At 35.0% G+C, this 20599-nt stretch overlaps 1 protein-coding gene across 2 annotated transcripts in view; it reads right to left on the reverse strand.

Moving 5' to 3' along the window:
- The window catches only part of TTC27 (tetratricopeptide repeat domain 27), a 115191-nt gene that overhangs the window by 35066 nt on the left and 59526 nt on the right, over nucleotides 1–20599 (reverse strand). For both annotated transcript variants that reach the window (XM_058836490.1, XM_058836491.1), the window contains one exon: nucleotides 19695–19808. In XM_058836490.1, the coding sequence (XP_058692473.1) occupies nucleotides 19695–19808 (114 nt within the window). The remainder of the gene's footprint in view (nucleotides 1–19694; nucleotides 19809–20599) is intronic.

A 20599-nucleotide genomic window follows, 5' to 3' on the forward strand; every position in this document is an offset into this window, starting at 1 on the left:
AGGCAAGAAATGTTTTAAGTCAATCAAAATAGGTTTTTTCTTCAAAGAGAAAAACTGAAATACAAAGAAAAACATTTTTTCAGAAGAACATATTTTATTTTAAAATGTATTTTTTCTACATTTCACAAACAGAAAAGCCTAATGTCAGCAACATCTTAGAGGAGAATATAATTGTTAACAAGTAGAATTCTCCCCCTTCCCACAACCAATACTGTACTCTGCTCAGAGTTCTAACAAAAACTGAAAATGTAGGTAAACTTACAAATATTACACATTCCTTAAGAAGAGTAGGTGACAGTGAATTTAGAAGTCCTAAAAATCTGTGGTTAATGCACTCTTTAATACATTGAAAAAATAAGCCCTGACAGTTCTGCCTACTTTTGAAGTATAGAAAATGAGTTAACTTTGAATTTTGTGTTTCTGAATAATGCTTGAAGAAATAAAATTTGGGTTGCATAATGGCAAGAAAATGCCAAATTTTTTATTTTTGTATAATGGCAAGAAAATGCTAGCATTATGGCACAGCTAATACCTGACAGATATTAGATCATAGAACAACAAATTCAACAAGTGAGCACTATCAAACGAGCAGTCTTAATAACCTTGAACATAAATACACCCCAATAAAAAAGTATGTAAATAGAGAATACTTGCAACACAATCAGATATAAGATTTGGTGACTTAGTTTAACTGGAGACTCAGATTCCTGCCTTGCAAGTTTTTAAATAGAGTAGAAACCAGCTAAAATTCACAATTCCAAATTATATGAGTTCTTATACATACAATATTTAAAAATGTTAACAGGTTACTACCATGTAACACACCCTTTTCCCAAGGCTTAAACTGTCGCAGCAAGGAGTTATCAAGTCAAAAAAATCACAATATAGAGACACATTAATTCAGTCTGAAAACAACAAAACCAGATAGTTCTGATGGAATTTTATATCCTGAGCAAAGACTATGTTGTTGCCACATTAAAACAGTAAAAGACAGCTCTGGAAACTATAATGCATTCTCCCCACATCACACTCCAATCTCTGCTCTGAGATTAAGTCGTACAATAGGAGCCTGTTTGAGATAAGCATACCATGCTAATTGGAAATAATCCCAGTAGAGTTTTTACTTTACTTATCACCCTCAGTCTAATTACTTTACTAATCAATCTCAGCTGGTAATTATCCACATCTTGAGTACATGAAGCTTGAAAAGGACTTTTCCCTTCTTGGACATAAGTTTTCTATGTTCATTCCCATTGTATATACTTGCTTTGTTTCTATGATCAACATATGTGTAACACCACAAAGGTCCTCATGATAAAAGATCAGCTTTTATCTTCAAGCCTGACCAAATTTCAATCTCTTCATCCACTCCACGTTTTAGCATCCTTATCTTCAATGGCTGAGTTAGAACTTTTTCTTCTTTTTAGCCAGACCTTATCTCTGTGCTTAATCTCGGGAAATACTATTACAACCTTACGGTTTCTGAGTTGTCATTTTTTTCCACAATATTATGCTGTTTGATTTCTCAACCTACTTACACTACAGCTTTTTAATCTGTTATTCATCCAACTGCTCTGAAATCCCTTCCCCAAAGATTTTGTTAAAATATAATCTTAAAATAGCTTTTTGCATCTAAGATAAATGAATGGGAAACCTTCGCATGCTTCTTTCTATTCTTAACCTCTTTATTTCAGATGAAATAGTTTACTTGCTTTAAAAAATGCCTCTTACTATGTAATACTAACCATATGCAAACATTTTTTCCCATCCATTTCACCTGAAGGATGTCCTGATCCAAGCTCATTTAGGGTAAAAATCCCCCTGCAACTAACAAAAAAGCCCCAAATTCCTATCCTTTGAAAAGAGCCAGATATTTAATACTTGTCAGAAACAACACCTTGCTTGTCCAGCAACTACTTAATTTTACCTGGATCTCCCACCTCAAAAATCTCGAAGATACAACTACTCATATCGAAATTTAACATTGCTGGCCCAAATAAAACATTGGAGCCATTTTATCCATGCAATTTCATCTCACTTCTTCCCAAGTTTTTGTATCAGTAATACACAGTATGAGTGCACTGCTTTTTTCTTTACCTATCTTTTCCAACAAGAACATTTTCCAGTTTTCATGTTCCAGTCACAATTATTCCACTAGATTTCCTTCATCTGTGTGACAGCTTGCTTCACAGTGTTAATCATCATAGCTTGTTTATTTTGTTTTCCTGTCTTGTCCCACTGCTAACCAGACATCCAGCTGTTTTCCACCAACCACACCCTATTTAAAAACGCTAGTCTTTACCTCGTTAGTATCCAAACATTTGCTATGCATATACCACTACTGCTATCTCCACCCTTCTTATGTTTCCTCATACCCTTTGATTTATCCTGGCACCCTTGATATTCCTCTTTATTTATGACTTTATAGGCAGGAAAATTAGCTAAGTCTTCTCTAGACTTCTGCTTCTCAGTCTAGAAATCTTGTCAGGCTGCCAGAATCAATCCCTAGTAAATACCTCTGGGACTCCAGTGGTGATGGTCCACCCATGAAGTCCTGTCTACATGAATGGTAACACCAGCCATAAACCAACTATGTTTACCCACCACCTAATCCCAGCTAACATGGTGACTGTGGCATTATCTTGTCCTAATTTTACCCTTCTCTAGCACTTCTCAGCTGTCCTGCCTTTCACATTTTTACCACATTTGACATGGATTTAGCTTGATTGGATGAATGGAAAAGTGCCTTTCAGTCTTTTTTAACACAGAAACTCCAGGTGCACTTTACATTAAATTCTTCTAATTCTAGGGTTCCTTTTCTTCAATTTCTCCAAAGACTGAAGACTCCTTCTGAAAGCTCCACAAATAACCCTGACCTTCCCATGCTCTGCCTAGACAACCACTTCCATTTTCCCTGTGCTTCTTCCATTTCTGTACATTTCCTCTGGGTGATTTATAAGGAGCAAGTTGTTGTCACCACTTCTCTTTTATTCTAGTTGCTCCCTTAGCTGCTCACACAACCTGTATACCTGTACCGAAGTATAAACACCAGCTGCAGGACTGCCTGGTGGCTCATGGCTTTGTGTCAGGCACAGAAGTGCCTGACGGCATCATGACACAGCTGGAATTTTTCAGCTGCTTGGAAGAAAGGTGTCTGGAGAAAAAGGAGGCAAGAGGTAAAAGTACATCTGTAGGGAAAACAAAGCTGCCATCTCATCCATACTATTGTTCCTAAGGACTCAGCAGGTGTAGAGCTCAAACTGAACTGAGCTCACCTATGCTATTTACTCAAAAACAAAGTAGAGGAAAGGTTTGTAAAAATAACAGCAACTACATGTGCAACTCTAGTTGTGGAATTACACAGTTCTTACTTTATTCATAAGCTCACTTAAAAAATTATGAATGAATAGGAAAATTTATAATCAAAAAACTCCTTTGATTTCCTATCACACAAGTCTGTCTCATAGACAGTTTCTGCAGTATTTATGAAACAAAGTGGGCATTTTTTTAAGCTTATGGAACATTCAGTTTTTGTGGACCCTGCAATACATACAGACTTCTGTAAAACTTTCAGAGATTCACTGATAAATTAATTCAAACATTCACAAAATTTAAGACTAAATTAAAGACAATTCTAAATGCTTTAAAATATTTATTTTTGGAGGCAGTGATATCAAGAAGATACTTGTTTAACAGAAAATCTACAAAATTCTTGATGCTTCAAAACATTAATTGGCTTTATAATTTTTCATGTTGACTTCTGCCAAGTTACATTTTCTAACAATAAAGTCTGAAAAACGTTGCAGAAGAAAGAACTACAATCCAAGTTAATTTAGGATGTATTTCAATAGTAACTGTGGCAGCCTTGTTCCACAATAGTGTACACAATAATACATAAATACAGAAAATTACTAACAAAACCTCCATTATCCCTGGAGAACCTATACATAATCAGTGTCTGAAATTCAGAAACTGTGAACATGGCAGATAACACGTGACAGAGATAAATTAAATGCAGAGAATAATTAGAATTTTTGAATTTTTTTTTTCCTCTGAATTAGGTATTAGGTGTTCCAAGTTTTTCTAGTACAAGAACTATTTTAGTACCTTGTAGATATGCAATTAGATCTTGAGTTACACTCCTTTGATAATCTTGCTTTTAAAAAGCATTAAACTATTTACATTTCAAACAACACACTTATTTCAACAGCTCATTGTCAGCCCAAGAGCTCCTGTAACCAAGACTACCAGGACAAACTGAGACATATGCAGACTTATAAAATCCAATGGTCAAACTACCAGTGAAGCAATGCCAGAAATGATGTAACTATTAAAAGTTTTCATATAACAATGCAGTAAAGTTTTGCTTAATGGGAGAAAGTAATTTCTGGTCTAGTCCAAACTTCATGACAGATATTATGACAATATAGTGATTACTTTATTGATTGCCAATTTTATCACTAGAGAAATAGATAGAAAATCAGTTCATTGGGTCAGATTACATTCAACCATTATTCAAAACAGCATTTTGACAGTTCAGACAGAAGTTTGTTGTTAACACTAAACTAAAATGACTTAAAGGCAATAACAAGCTATCCTTTTAAAAGCTCAGAATATATACTTCTGTTAAACAATGAAACAATCTCTGAATAGTTAAGAACAAAGGCATCAAAACACACAGCAAAGACCATTAAGCAAGGATGCATTTCAACATCAAGAAGAAATCTCCCACTCATTTATCTAAATTTCAAAGTGGAATTATGACATTAAATACTTGAGTTAATATTATTACAGTGATCACTACTATAAATTGTGATCTGCAATTCATGGAAGTGTAAACAGATGATTTCTTACACTGTGCAAAGATGCCAAGCTGAAGACCACTACATACTGGAGATTTTACATTATTCAAATTCTCAGAAGGACAAAAATGTTCTGTGAGAACTCTGCAGAAGTAAAATGCTTAAAAGCACAAAAATATTGCCTCTTTTTTACACCTCATTAAAATCCAAGCCTTAGTTTCATTAAACTTGTAGCCTTGAAGACTTGTGCTTTTGCTCATTTTGCAAATTCACCCTCAGTCATTTTTCCAATCAAATAATTGCTTGTTAGGATTGACCTCAATTGGTGTGTTTGTTTAAACTGAGGACTGTGTATCACACTGCTCCCTTGGAACTAACAACTGGTTTTAAATTTAGGAAAACTGACTTTACCATGTTGTATAGCACTGACTGCCTACTTTGTATTGTAAATGAAAGGCTACAGGCTGTCTGGAACACAGAAACTGCAAAGATTTCAGGCTGGCTCACAGAGAAAAACTAACAAGGTAATGCAACTTGAAACAAAATTAACTGAAACATTCAAGTAGAAGACTTTAGGAAGCAAGTTTTCAAACCTAAGTCTGTTTGCTCTGAAAGCAGTGTTTTGCATAGTTTGCACAATGCTTTCTTAAAAACTTCTTGATAGTATATAGTCACTACACTGATAGAAAACACATTCGTGACTCAGGTTATTCCTGGGTCCAAGAATGGAAAACGGTCCCAGTTTCTAGCAACTTCACACACAGAAGGAAAAACGCTGATTTCCTTTAACTGAAATGAAAACAAAAATTTTCTATGCATATTCTCTCAAATTAGAGTAATCTCTTTTTAAACAGCAGACTAATCCCCAACTAATGCTTTGCTTATTTTTCCCTCCCACCATAGACTCAAAGGAGAAATCTCTCTGATCTGTAAAAACAGGAGGTCTTCTGGTACTGGATTCAGCACTATCCACCCCACGGCAGTGTTCTAGTAGCTGATTTTGATGGATTCTTCAGTTAAGATGCTCCAGCTCTCAAGTATGTAAGTACCAATAGTACCGATTATACATAAGAAACATAGATTCTCCTCTGCTATCTCCTTTTCCCTTGTCCCCATTAAACAGCTGAAGAAACTCCTTGGCACCAACAGTTTCTCATGAAATACTTAAAAGCTTAAAATTTCTAGGCAGAGAGGACTGCTAGTAGAGGATTTTTCAGGACAGCTTTCTCTGTGGTATCTGCACACAAGTGTCAGCACTTGACCTGAACCTGAGAATAATGCAGTATTCTCTCCAAGACAGATTACAACTACAGAATTTCCTAATATAATTCAAATTTGGTGCATTTAAAGTTGTTATTCCCTTTAAAAACATAAGCAAATAAAATTTTTTTCTTTAAACAAAGGTTGTGTCAATTTTGCAGTAAATGAAGAACTTGCTTATAGCCTTTAATAAAGATCTAACTGCTCTTGCACCAAAACCCTCTGTTTTGGTGCAATCATCCCTTCCCAGCCCCATCAGGCATTACAATAAATTGTTATAGTTAGATAAAACATTTGTGTTTTCTAATATATAACAGATATACTTTGAGAGATGCAGCTCTTCCTCAGAAAAGCCAAGAAAGAAAGGGGATAGTCAAGCTAAACCTTTTAATTTTATTTTTTTTTATGCAGTATATAATTGTTAGTTTGGATATAGTCATAAACTTTCATAACTATGACACATTTGAGCTATTGTGTATTCCAATCGGAACATCCTGATCACAAAGAATAATCTATCAGAAATATCCTACCCGCTTTTTTTTTTACCTACCATATAGCAGATATTTGCATTTTGGTGATAGTAAATTGTGCAATAATGTATATATATACAAGCAATTAAAAAAAGAAAGTAAAAGTATCTGTAAATAGCAAAAAAACCCTCACTCACGCTTTAATATAGAGTGTAAGTAAACATACTAGAAACAAATATTCAAAATAAACATTTGTATATGGCTAAAAAAATTAGAACTTGGGAATTAGATGATCATTTCTGAAACAACAAATATTTTAAATAAAAGAAGAATTTCAGAGAAAAAGCTCTTAAGACCTTGTCACTAATAGCAAGTATGCAAACACTTACAGCTTCTTACCTAGGGCAAAGACTGGATGGTATTCTGTTACACAAATAGAAACATCAAAGAGAAAAACACAGCACAAAACAAAATGCTGTGTATTCATGTAACTGCTTTGGTGCAAGCACATTTGCCTTTGGTGCAGTCACACGAAGTGTAATTCTTTCATGTTACTAAGATACCTGGAGAAAAGAAAGAAAATCATGTCTAGTCTTATCTAGACACCCATAACCTGAAATCATACCAAATCTGCTGCTTTAATTGCCAGAAGTTCTTTTTTCAGTAATAGAAATAATCAATTTATCATGTGCTTTTTTTCACCCACAAAGTGCTCTTTTGCTGCTGTTTTTCAACTATTTTCATTCATTTGAAAACTTCAAGAACATCTTCTCTTATTTGGTGAAGGGGACAGGAGCATGAAGGGAAAAGACAGACAAGTTCAGGTTTTTTTGTCCTGAATCCAGCCAGAATGTCTCAGATAACATCTTGGGACACCCACTGTTTTCCCCTCTTACAAGAAAAAAGATGACTTTTGTAAGAATAGCTGCCCTATACAATGAAACCTTGACTGATACCCAGTAGTTTCTGTTGAAAAATTACTTGGCAGGAAATAAACATTCTTCCAGTAGCTGAGCCTGACCCAGCAACCATACAGTGTATGATGGTAAGTACATTAGAAATATGACACACAGGCAAAGCGTTTAAACTTTAGCTATCCCAAAAGAAGGCAGTCACATGTAAAGAAATCTGTTTTCAATATATGTATTTTCTTGAAAGACATCCAATCCAGTTCTTCACATGTTCCTGGAAAGCTCTCCATACAGCAGGGAAAAACAAACATACCCCTATCATTCTCTGTTGGTGATTGATCTACTCACCAAAGAGGAAAAATAAACATCTTCAGTAACAACTGGTTTGAAATCAGTTCAATTTCCAGTGAAAATGAAAACACTCTAAATGCATTAAATGTTCCAAGCCTGATTGTATGACATATTCAAACAGAGTGTATCAAGCTCCCCTGAAGACTCAGTTCCCTTAATGGAGAGCCAGAGGGAAGAAGGCAGATTTCAGACCAGAGAAAAGGACAAGGTGAAGCTTGGAAGCTCCTGAAATAGCTAAAGATCACACTATAATTTGGCATTTTTGACCTTGTGTCTGAACCTGCAACATTATTAATTATTCTTAATTATTATTAAGACCTCAGTTTGTGTGCATTTCACACAGAGGAAAACAAAGAAAGCAGAAGTGTTCTGTGGTAGAACATTTACTACATGTTTCTATTTCTAGGCAACTTCAGTGTTTTCACAGATCTGTATCTGGAAAAATAGGCAGGTATAGCAAGGCAATGTGCATAACAGCTACAAACAATAATATTTATGATATTTAAAATCCTAGTTCTGGCATGGAAGGTCATATTGCTTACAAAAATATCTCCATATTTATCAAAATGCCTAAGCCTTATCACAAAACCACAGTGCTATCATTTACAATATCCAGTCAGAAAGAAATACTATGAAAAAACTGGGTAACTGCAAAAAAAGTAAATAGAAATAGTGGAAAGAATCATCATCATATATTACTCAGAGGGAGGCTGGACACCAGACTGGGCCCCCCAAGGAAGTGGTCACAGCACCAAGCCTGGCAGAGATCAAGATGCATTTGGAAAATGCTCTCAGGCACATGGTGTGACTTGGGGATGGTCTTCTGCAGGGCCAGGAGTGGGACCTGATGATCCTTGTGGATACCTTCCAACTCAGCATATTCCATAATTCTGTGATTATAAAACTCATCATATATCAGTCCCAGTGATTATTTGAATCAATGGTCCTTAAATCAGTTTGGAAAGTTCAGAATCCTAATATATTCCTCAATTCATGACCAAAACTGTAAAAGGAACTAAATCAGTTGAATTAGGTCAGAAAAATCAGTTCTCTAGTTAGAAGCTACATCTAGCATGCACTATTGCAAAGTTTGTCTCTAGTATAATATTCTCCAATCAATTGATTCCTTACATACCAGATTCTCCAAATTTTCTATCTCCAAACATTTAGAAACAACACCAGTCACCATATCAAATGGGCTTCTTAACAACCCTCCTTGTAACTTACTGAAAGTAAAGCCCTCAGCATGATCAAAGTTCTTGCAGTAGAAACATCTATCAGAAAAAGCAGCACTCACTCTCCACTACTCCAGCACAGTTACAAACTAATTTAAATGTATCAATATTTTCATTTTACATGAAATTAGCTCTTATTTTTGTAAATGGTACAATCATTTAATCTAAAACCAGAAAAATAACATTTCCCCTTGTTAATTATACAATAGCCCATTCTTTTCTATTTTATCTTTTCCTCAAGCATTATTTTCCATCACTATTTCTGTACTTATCTCACAGGGATTTGTCACCAGTTTAATGACTTTTTCTACAAATCCCTTCATCCCACTTTCCGTGAATTCATATTCTCTAGGTCAAAGATTACAAATCTCCACAGCTTATACTTCAAACTTTTGCTGCAGAAAACTGATCTGCTGAAATCTTTCTCTTAATAGTGTACAAGAAACAAATTTTCCAAAGAATTCTTCTTGATTATCCTTGATGTTGACCTGTATCATAAAAGTAAAATATTTCCAAGGTACTGTGCTGAAACTCTACACCTATTTGGCTCTACAAACACTTTCTTACCCCTGAACACCTGAGAGTAATTATTTTCAGTTTTTAGCAGATTTCCCACTGCAAATCTCTTTTGGCAATAAATGCATTGGCTTCCCTTAAAATCACAGCCTGGATGCTGACCTGAGGAAGTAAAATATTTTTTTTTAGTATCAGGAGAAAAGAAAAGCCCTACTGACAGACCATTCAGTCTTTCTTTACTGAGTGAATATATACGGGCAAAACCATGGACCACTAGTTATTGGGATTTACTAAGTAGGCTTTGACTTACTACCTATTCCAACTTTAGCAAATATTAGAGAAGCAGTATTTCCATACTCATTCACTCTTGGTACTTTTAAAACTAAAAGCAGTCTTCAGTCTCACTTCCTGCAATGGGTAAAGCAGCACTAAAATACCTTCTAATGAAAGAATTTTTTAGAACAATGCTGGATCACTTTCAAAATATTAAAAGACACATAGACACAAGCACTTCTATCAATAACATTTGTCTCATTGTTATTGTGTTATTTCCCAGCAATTGTTTTTGTACATCTTCACTTCATTTCATTAAAGAAGAAGGCACCATCTGCTACATGCGTGACTCTGAATTAAAGACTGAATTAATTCTCTGTTTTTCAGTACAGGTCACCATGGTCCTGGAACCCCTGGAACTACAATAATCAATGCACTTAGTGCCTTTTCATTGTATTGGAAAACTCATGCGTTTGGCAGGCTTTTCACAGCAAGATTCTGCAGAGAAAACAGAGGACCAAGAGAACTGCTTTACTTTATTTAACTGATTTAACTTCTTCCCTGTAATAAGCTGATTACCATTACTGAATTGTAACTTCAAAACTATCATAATGAGGGCATTTTATACCTTCTCTGCATATATTTTTTTTGTTCTGGAAAATGATTAAAAACTGAAAGGAATGCAAAATTCACTCATTCTTAATTTGGCTTTAAAAAGCCATTTCATGCAATAGCTTCCATATTTTTAAGAGACTACTACCCTAAACAAACAAAACAAGCATATGGATTTGTGTCATTGAAGGTGAAGAATGATTGAGCCAGAAAGAACTATTAAAAATTTATGCATTTTGAATTAATTAACTTCAACACTACTTTGGTCAGCAAATAGTTTTTTTTTTGGTTTTTGTTTGTTTCATTTATCTGGGTTTTGTTGGTTTGCTTTTTTAATTTGCATCTTCTCTTCCTTTAAAAGATGAATTTGCATCAGCAGTGAGAATCAGACTGTCCTTCAACGATACACAGCCTTATTTCCATGTTGTTTGGTTTTTTTTAATCCAGAAGGATTCAATGTAAACATGTTTAAGACAACTCCATCTTTAATACAGAATTTCTGTTTGGTTTTATAAATTTAAATGTTCGAGTATGATAAATAGCATTTCTCATGTCCTAAATTAAGAAGTTAGCTTGCCCCTGGTTTTAAGATTTTTTTAGATGGAAATGGAAGTGTGATTAGCAAATAAAGCAAATGTACATTACGATCCCAATTAAACAAAATTACAGCCCATGTAATGAAAAGACAACTATCAAAATTAATTTTGCACTTACAATTTTCTCTTTTCTTATAGATATCTTAGAAATGCACATTAAAATTAATATATATTAGAGTTTTAGTCCTAATTTTATAGAGCAAATACAAAAAACATACTTTTTTGTCCTATCAGCTCCCAAGGAGTTTCTCAATTCTGAATAAATTAGGCCTTAAACTGTGAAAGAAAACATCTTTGCACCTGCCTGGCAGCTACTGAAGGCTGGTTTGCCCTTTTGACACACTTTCAATTCCAGATACTTCATGGTGATTTTTACCAGATCATACATACTATTGTCCTTTAACCTATGCATCAAAACATGTCCTGCTGGTATATTAGTTGAGATTACTAATTATAAGTGTAATTTCAAACATTTAGTAATGAAATATATAAACATTAATTGAAAGATCGTTTTTTCTTAGCCTAGTTATAACCACGTCATCACTTGGACTTTAAAATTTATAGTTCTACAGGTAGTGCCTGTATCATCAATAGAGATACTGAATGCATAAAGATATTACCACTTTCAAGCATTCAACATTTAACAATTCAGCTGAAGTACCAATTTTAAACAAGTATTCTACACTTAGTCTATAAGGAAAAAAATAATTTATAACTTCTTGTTAATCTTCTTTACAAAAGTGAGCATTTAGAAAAATCACACCTGTCTATCTCTAGTATATCTTTTACCTAAGGGGTTTTTCAGTCTAATTCTTTGGTATACCAGTTAAAGCTGTTCAATTTTTCTATTTTATATGGTGGAAGACTGGAAAGCTATTGCCTATATAACATTTACCAATCGTTTTTCTTTATGATATTCTGTTAATTCATTCTTTCCCATCCTTACTACCTTGTCTCGGGGCTAACAAATTCATTCTTCACTTTAACTTATCCTTAAAGTATCCCCTACATGTTTAAGCAATCTCAACAGCTGAAGTTATTCACATCACAATTACTTTGAATTTAAAAATTATTGAGGAAGAGACTTCCTCTTGAACATAATGTACTCATTTCATCTAGACAATCACTTTAATGGCAGGAAAGAGAGAAGGCAAAAAAAATTTTAAGGCATCTATACAAAAGAACTCCAGGCACTGGACAACTAATAGTACTCAGTTTTTGCCTAACTGAAGGTGAACTTCTAAGATGCAAGATGATATTGGTAGTTATAAGGAAGTATGCTGGGGTAGGAGTTGGTATTTTTCCTAAAGCGAGTTACATAGCAGATTCTTAATGTGAATGTTTTGGTTCATTTTGAAAACAATACTAGCAAACTAAGAAACAATATTCGCTTTGGTTGTTCACAGTCATTTTACTAAAAAAAGCTTCAATTTCTTTGTAATAGGGCTCTTGCAGTGGGTGTGGAAGAAAAGCACATAAGAGGAAACGAGTAGAACAATCCCAAGTGAAATACAAAGCATTTTGATATCAAAATTAGCACAAAGGAGGCCAAGGCCATGAGCAGAAGATAACTGGATTCATGACCATCTGACGTAAGATTTCCTTTTTGTTTGAAACCCAGAGCCAAGAAGTGTACCAGGCAACTTAGAGCACCTTAATGCAACTGCCCTTTGAAATGTTTTGCTGCAGTCAAACACTACCACCTAAAGAAGCATGGCAAAACACATGAGGTCTCCAATAGCACAGCAGCATTACTGACTTTAAAAATTATGAGCTTACTGTTATTTCTGGACAAATATTGAACCCAAAGTTACTGAGTACCAGTGCTTAGAATGTGGATTTCAATGTTGAAACCGGTTAATGACTTAAGCCTCCACTTCCAGCATAAAATCTTTAAAAAAGTACTTGGGTGTATTTTATCTTCTTTATGCCATTGACACTTATTTTTTTTTATCTGTTACTTATATGAAATATAATTTTATAGGTATTGCATTATCCTTATAAACAAGTGTATCTTCTTGAATATTTTCAAGAAAAAGCTGTTCCACCTGTCAACTACGTTACTTCAATGATTTATCAAAAGATGTAAGCAGAATTTCCTCTCAAGTTTGCAGAAGAAGCTAGATTTACAAGTTTACTTGATGAAGGGTGGGTTTAAAACCAGAAAAATCAAAAACAACCATTTGCTGTACTGCCACTGGTGAACAGCAGGTATAAAACACTTTGCACAGGGTGCAAAACCCACAGAGGAACTGCATATGATTCAAAATAGTACGCCTGTGGTAAGTTCCAAGCTGTTGTGGTTACACTGCTTTTATAGTTCCCAAATCAGTTTGATCTGGGGGAAGACAAAACAGCAGTCAGTGCTGAAAAATAGCTCCAAAGACCTCTTGCATCAGCTCTACTTTCTGTTTTTCACTAAAGCAGGAAATAAGGACAAGAATGAAGAAAAAAAGAACTATCACCATCAAATTCAAGTTGAATTACAATACAGGAGAAGCAGGTAACTGCCTTGAGATAAGGCACAGTCTGGTTTGTAGTACCTGGCATATGTGCTGGACAGTGTGATTGTGTACAGCACAGGGCTATTTCAAAATATAATTTGTTAGTTCACCTTGAGATACCTACCTCCAGATCTGTAATTATACTCATGACATGAAACTGTACAGATTCATCTATTCAAATAAAGCAACAGCTGTATGTCTTCATCTATTCAATTTAGCAATAGACAGGAATAGTGTCTCCTCCATGCCATCTGGTCTGTGGAACTAATTATTTTAATTGCTTAGTTTGTTGAAGTGGAGCTTAAAATGTTTATGCCTTCCAGAGCAAAGCTTAGGCAGAACGATGTGAACGTTGTGTCCTGCTTTTCTTTGTAACTTCCTGTCATCACTTCATCTATAAAAGAAGTGTAGTATTACTGTTCAGTATGGCTTAAGGATTCTCCTATCACCACCTTTCAAAATGTCACAGCACTGAGTGAAGAGAGTCAAAGGGAAAAAAGTCTTCAGAACTAAGGCTCAATGGGAAACATTTGGGAAAAAATGGAGGCTTCATATTTTTGGCTTCTTTTAGAAAGTGCATTGACACTGGAAGTGGAACAGCTCAGGTGTTGAACACAATTGTCAAGAATAGTTGAGAAAATAGGAAGAAATTTAAGCGCAGAAAGAACGGTTTCATTCTTTCCCCCATACCAGCTAATACCACTGATCCAAACTAAAAATAGCAAAATAGCAAAACCAAGGATACAGTAGAAAACTTCTAGGCAGAAATCATTACCTGAAAAATGAAACTACTCAAAATTCTCTTTTTCGCTAGTGGTAAAAAACCACTTCAAATATTCCTAAATAACTCTTGATGGACTGGATCCCTGATTCCCCCTGCTCCTGGTCCCTTCCAACCCATAATCACATAGTAGAAGAAAAACAGAAGGAGTCAAGCACCACCACATTAATTATTTTGGAGTGTGCTAATGAGTTAGGTGTATCCCCAAACTCACTTGTGTCATGTAACATCTTCTGTCAAATATGTCATCTGTTCAAGCAAAATGAAATACGTTCTGGAAATGAGTGCCTTGAGACTGAAATCATAACTATCGCCAAGAGGTCACTCTCTTTTGAAATTGCTTTCTGAGGTAATAAGGTTTATTTCTAGTGTTCTGAAGACCTTGTGATCTTGTATGGAATTCAGTAAGGAATGGTTTTATAAGACATCTGGCTTTTCTCATCTTTTTAAACACTTTTTGGAACACGTGTTCTAACAATAAATACAATTCATAATAGTTAAGAACTATTAGGATATCAGTGCATGATCTCCACAGGATAGAAGAGTGCTCTCATGCACTTATTACCCTCCTGAAGGAAGTGATTTACATCTCCCTCAGTTCTCGAGTTCATCTTAGATCCCAGTAACTTTCCACTAAAGTTTCCACTAAAACTTTCAACTTCATGTGAAACAAATTTATTAAAATTAATTTTTCTCTTCTTTCCTCCCCTCCCCCATTCCACCCACAACTAAAAGCACCTATTAAAATCTTATTTAATGTATCCCTGGAGTTCAAGAGGGGGTTAAAGAACAGAAACAGGAACTCCTCGTACAGGGATCTAATAGTTTTGCTGAACAGACAGGTGTTGTCATTCCCTTGGTTATGCCACATGTCTCTATTACTCCAACTGTGGTTTGAGAGGCCTGATCAGAAAGATGTATGACTTGAGAAGCAAAAGAACAGGGAAAAATCTGTTTGCCTCAAACCTCTCTAGATGAGCCTTTTGGGAGGAAGACTGCTCCCCTCTCCTTTTTGAACTCTTAACTTAAATGTTGAATTTGTCCAATGTAGAACAACCACCAAATAAAGAAAAGCAGAGCAAGCAATTTGGCAAGGAAGAGACCATTTAGTTTTGAAAGTAAAAAGGATATATTTCTATGATAGATGACATAACTTTCTTGCATAACCATTTAAAGCCCATCAATGTGAAATTAACAAAACAGCAAAGTTGTGTTCAAGCTCATAAAGCTCAAGACATCAGTTCTATTAAACCTCTATCAGCCTTCTATTAGATCTCTATCAGCCTTTCCATTTTACAGATGCATATAATTTTTTTTCAGATTTGAAAGAACTGAACACTAACTAGCATGTTTCTTTAGTAAGAACAATTTAAACAAAAAAAAAAAATTCCCTTTTTTATACACACAGAAAAACATTCGTTGCTGGAGAAAAATGACACTCTGAAGTATTATTTAAGTGCAAATTAAAGGGCAGTTGACAGAATTCCCAACCACATACATCTGTGTATGACTAAGGATATAAAACAAGATCTCATGTGACCTTTCAATCTTAGGCATAATGATTGGCCTATAATATTGCTAGTCTGCTCCCAGCTCTCCTGAAGTCTTATTAAAACACCCTTTTCAAGACACATTTCTCTGCCCCAACAGGCAAATTCCTTTACTGCCAAGAAAAGCAAGCAGGAGGGAACCGTATGAAATATGTTGTACGACGTGCTAGGAAAGCCAAGCCATCAGCTGGCAGGCATGCTGTCACCACGTGTAACGAGCAGCAGAAAACACAGTCAGAAAAGGGGCCCATAGCAAGCTGATAAAAGCTGCAAATGTAGAGGTAGCCAGTGTAGCCACCCAGGTGAGGCTAGGATACACCTGGGATATGCCAGGTAGGATAATCCTGAGCAGGCTGCTGGAGCACCAGGTACATGGCAGCTTCACCTCTTTCACTGCTGGCATAATACAGCAGTAAATGATGGTCTTGTTTCTATCCCACCATCCTCTGTACAAAGGATGGCATTTTAATTCATTTTAATTAATTTTTCTTAATTCTTAAAAATACTTTCAAAACCACTGAAATGGAAGAGTAAACTTGTTTCATATATCAAGAAACTGCAGTAGGATGATACTCTATGTGTTTTGAACTGGTTTGCTTGTGGGTGGGTTGTTTTTTTTCTTGATCATCCCTCACTTTCTCATTTTTTCACATCTTCTAGACCACTCAAAATTCCTTTTTTTCTCTCCCATCCTGTTACTTGAGCTCCGACTGTACTTCCAGTAGTAATTTGTGGCTTAACAGCTTAGTCCTTCTGATCTTCCACTATTAATAGTTTCTGAATTATTTTCTTACAATAAAAGGTAGGTGAAATCCCCGAACTGATAGAGCAATAGCAGGTTTCTGGTTTTATCAAAAAACTACCCTCATTTTTTCCTGTTTCCTCCCTCCCACTTTTCTTTCCACCCTACTACTTCTCACCCTCCTGGACCTTCACCTAAATGGTGGAAAACAATCACACAACCTTAAAAAAATCATACAGCATCCAGAGACACATTTTAGTTGGCAGAACCTTGACCCACATTTCTCTCTATGTTACACTGGTCATGACTAAATATTCTAGTGGAATGTAAAATAACTGGTTTAGCTTTCAAACACTGTTTTCTTTTCTTAGAAAAATGACTGAAAAAAGTACTGACTTTAGAAATCTTTAACCTTAGTTTTTCAGGTCCAAACCCCATTTAGGCAAAAACTGGACAGAGACAACCCATAGCATCCAGAAAAAGTTAAGGAAAAAAGTATCTCCTTCTCACTTGCAGTTAGCTACTAGCTGAAGTACATTCCAGAGTACCCAGAATGATAATTTTAAAAATCATTCCAAAGACCGAATTATCTGTAGTTCAGATTTTCAAAATAATCAGAAAAAAGGCTTTGAAAATGATAATTCCAATTTCTCTTGAAGTTTTCTAATTAGAAAAAAAACTTTAAAAAATCTATGAAAACTGTTTGGCATAAAGTAGGGATATATTTAAAATTTGGAGTCTGGCAGTTAATTTTAATCAATAAGAGCTGCAAATATTTTCAAGTAATTAAAATAATGTAAACAGACATAGACAGTCCTACAAAAAAGGTAGTTGAAAAATGCTTTCTTTGACAAACCAACAACGTAGCCAGGTTTGCTTTACAGCTGAAAAGCATCACATGCCTACTCAGCAATATTCATTTAAAAACATGTTTATCAGCTGCAGACCCAGCATAGGAGCAGGTAAGGGTGGAAATGGGGAAAGGAAGAAAAATTAAAGTAGAATAAGACAGGAGAGTCCCATCATCACTAAGCTAGAGCCTATAACAGCTCATGCACTTTTAAGACAACCCTAAAGGAATGTAGAAGATTTCGTTTACCATATCTTATTCAAGCTGTTTTACAAGAATTTTTATAATTCCTTTAAAAGATTGATATTGCAAAAAATCACATTTGCACCTCCTCCCTTAATCTACCATAACTAATCTTTCTACATCACTCTGAACTAGTAAATAATGAAATTGTAAAGCAAGAACCCATTAAACCCATTTGTATGAAAATTCCAGGGGGTTGAAATACATTTTCCACTGATAAATAGATGCAGAATTCATTTGTTCTTTGGCATCTTAATAAAAATTACACATCAGCATCTTCATGAAGATGATATATCAGAAATAACTTGTGCTATGTATGAAAATAACATCATTCACCATTTTTAAAATCATCATTTTTAGCTCTGTTAGAAATACTGTTAATAAAAATTTCTGATCTGATGGAACTCGGGAATGAAAGCCTTAAATGGGAAGTTATTCAAGTTATTTGATTAATTTAGCACATATAAATCATTAAACAACTTTTAACTATTTTTGGAAACTGAGCTTGTTCCTGTTAGATCAACACAAATATGCAATTATATCCAAATGACTAGAAAGCTTAATGAAAGAAAACATAAACACACTAAGACTAAAGGGAATATTTAAAACCACAGATTCTGTGTCCACTGTGGGGTCATCTCCCAAAATATCACAGCCCATATTAATCAAATCCTTTGCATTACTGGAGCTGCAGCACCAGAAGTCAGATAAATGGACCTGCTAAGAGAACCCCTTCATGAAGACTTCTGTCATGAGACTATCAAACTGTCTAATGTAACAATTTCCAGTACTCAGGTTTAATCTAGCTAGACAAAAATGTTGGAGGCACTCCAGCTGTTTTATGGCTTAGGGCATCAAGGATTTTGAGATCACTTCCCAAGTGCCGTCACATTCTGTATTTCCCAGATTTGGAATCCCTGGCTTCCCTGACAGTCTCCTAATGACCACAGGAAATTTCACTACAGCAACTCCATGTTTTCATCACTGCAAGAAAAATGCAGCAGCACATCCAAAATGCCCTTCTTCAAAGACTCATGCATCATAATGATTTTAAATGAAACATCAGCTTTTCAGGATTTAAATACATAGCACCATAATGATAATTTTTTACATTCCTGGTGGTTTTAGCCAGCAGGAGTGTTGCCTGATGGACACGCACAAATGCCTGCTATTCATGTGTGACACAAGACTTGGCTGTACAAGGAAGACAAAGGGCTAAAAAAACCTGTAATATGAAGGTAAAAAAGAATCTAAAAGAATCTTGATAAAGCCCATAGATCTTTCTTTTGAAAAAAAATATTTTAAAAATTAATTTTACTAGATGACACATATCAGGATTTTAACATTTCTTTTTTGTATTTGAAGAAAACAATCTTCTCTTTGTTTGGAGTGAGATTATTTAAATAATCACTGCCTCAAACTTGAAATAAAAATGCTAATCTAATACTATCACATCAAAATGGTAAACCGAAATTGCTGCTTTATTCATGAATGTGTTTTCTTGTTCTCACAATACCAATGACTATTTACAAGTTTCAGTGTTTTATAGAGATGATTTACTTAAGAAAAAAATATTGAAAAATTCAACAGCAGTAGCAGCTTGACATTCAGGAACATCTACATATACTCCTCAGATCGTAAGTCAGAAAGTACAGGTACAAAAATAGATTTTAATTTTAATCTTCCAAAACTTGTCATGTTTTTGAAAGTGATGATTCATAACTTGTATGTATAAGCTCATCTCAGGACTAGCAGGCACAGAAGGTTTATGCATCTAATTTAGAGACATAATTAGAAAATTATCTTGTACAGTTTGCATGGAGGAACTGCAGAACTGCCTAACTCCTGCCTGCTTGTATTTGATTTTATTTATATATTATATAAAAATAAACTATATATATTTATATATATATAAATACATATATACATTTGTATACATATATATAAATCTACATATACACACACATATATTATAATAATGCAGCTCAGAAGTTTTACCTGAGTCTGCTTCATTGCCCGTTCCATTCTGCGAGTGCTTCCTTTCTCCAATTTGGTCCGAAGGAGTAAGGCTGATGTCTGAATTGCCCAGAACTTTGGCTGGGAGAGTAAACACTGCAGAGAAAAAGAACATTTTGTCATTACTTCACTTTTAAAGACATTGAAGACAGTAAAGTTTTTAACAATGGTCTAAAGCATGAATGCTGTTTCCTATTCTGTAAGCCAATTATGTAGCTGGAGGACTTATCTGATGAACTGAGGGATGTACAAATTACCTTAATCTATTTCCAACATAAAAAGTGGTCTTCAAAACCACTTTCTCCTTCTCAGCTATGCAAAGCATGTACCCATATGGTGCATAGACCAAACTGTACAAATTAAAATGGCTACTCAGAACCAAAGGAAAACAAAGAATTTGATCCCAGGCTGACTGGCTCAGTCTTCTCCACACTTGCATACTGGGTAGCTGTAGATAGCTACAGGGATCCTACTTCTCAAGCTGAACAAATGCAGCTCTCTCTCGGCCTCTTCTCGTATGCAAGGTGCCCTGATGCCCATGTTAACAGCATTTCCACATAAGAAATGTTGAATTTGCTAAGAATCTGAGGAATATTAATTAATCTAGACCTTGCCATGACTTGAGACTAATGGGAAGAATTTTTTACTTCAGTATATGTGTAGGGAATATGGAATAATCTATGTAAGCAGCTTTCCTAAAATAATTTTAAGTTATAACTTGGAACACACTGCACTGATGCTAGGAACGTAGTGCCAGTCTCCAACCACTGATTTTCAGGAAAGTCCAATAGAAGATATGCAGCCAATACAATTTTGGTATCTCTTAATCATTTACAGACTTCCTGGATTTTTTCCAGTATGGTTTTAGACAGAATATACCATTTCTG

The sequence above is a fragment of the Poecile atricapillus genome, chromosome 3 (genome assembly GCF_030490865.1).
Source record: "Poecile atricapillus isolate bPoeAtr1 chromosome 3, bPoeAtr1.hap1, whole genome shotgun sequence".
NCBI lineage: Eukaryota > Metazoa > Chordata > Aves > Passeriformes > Paridae > Poecile > Poecile atricapillus.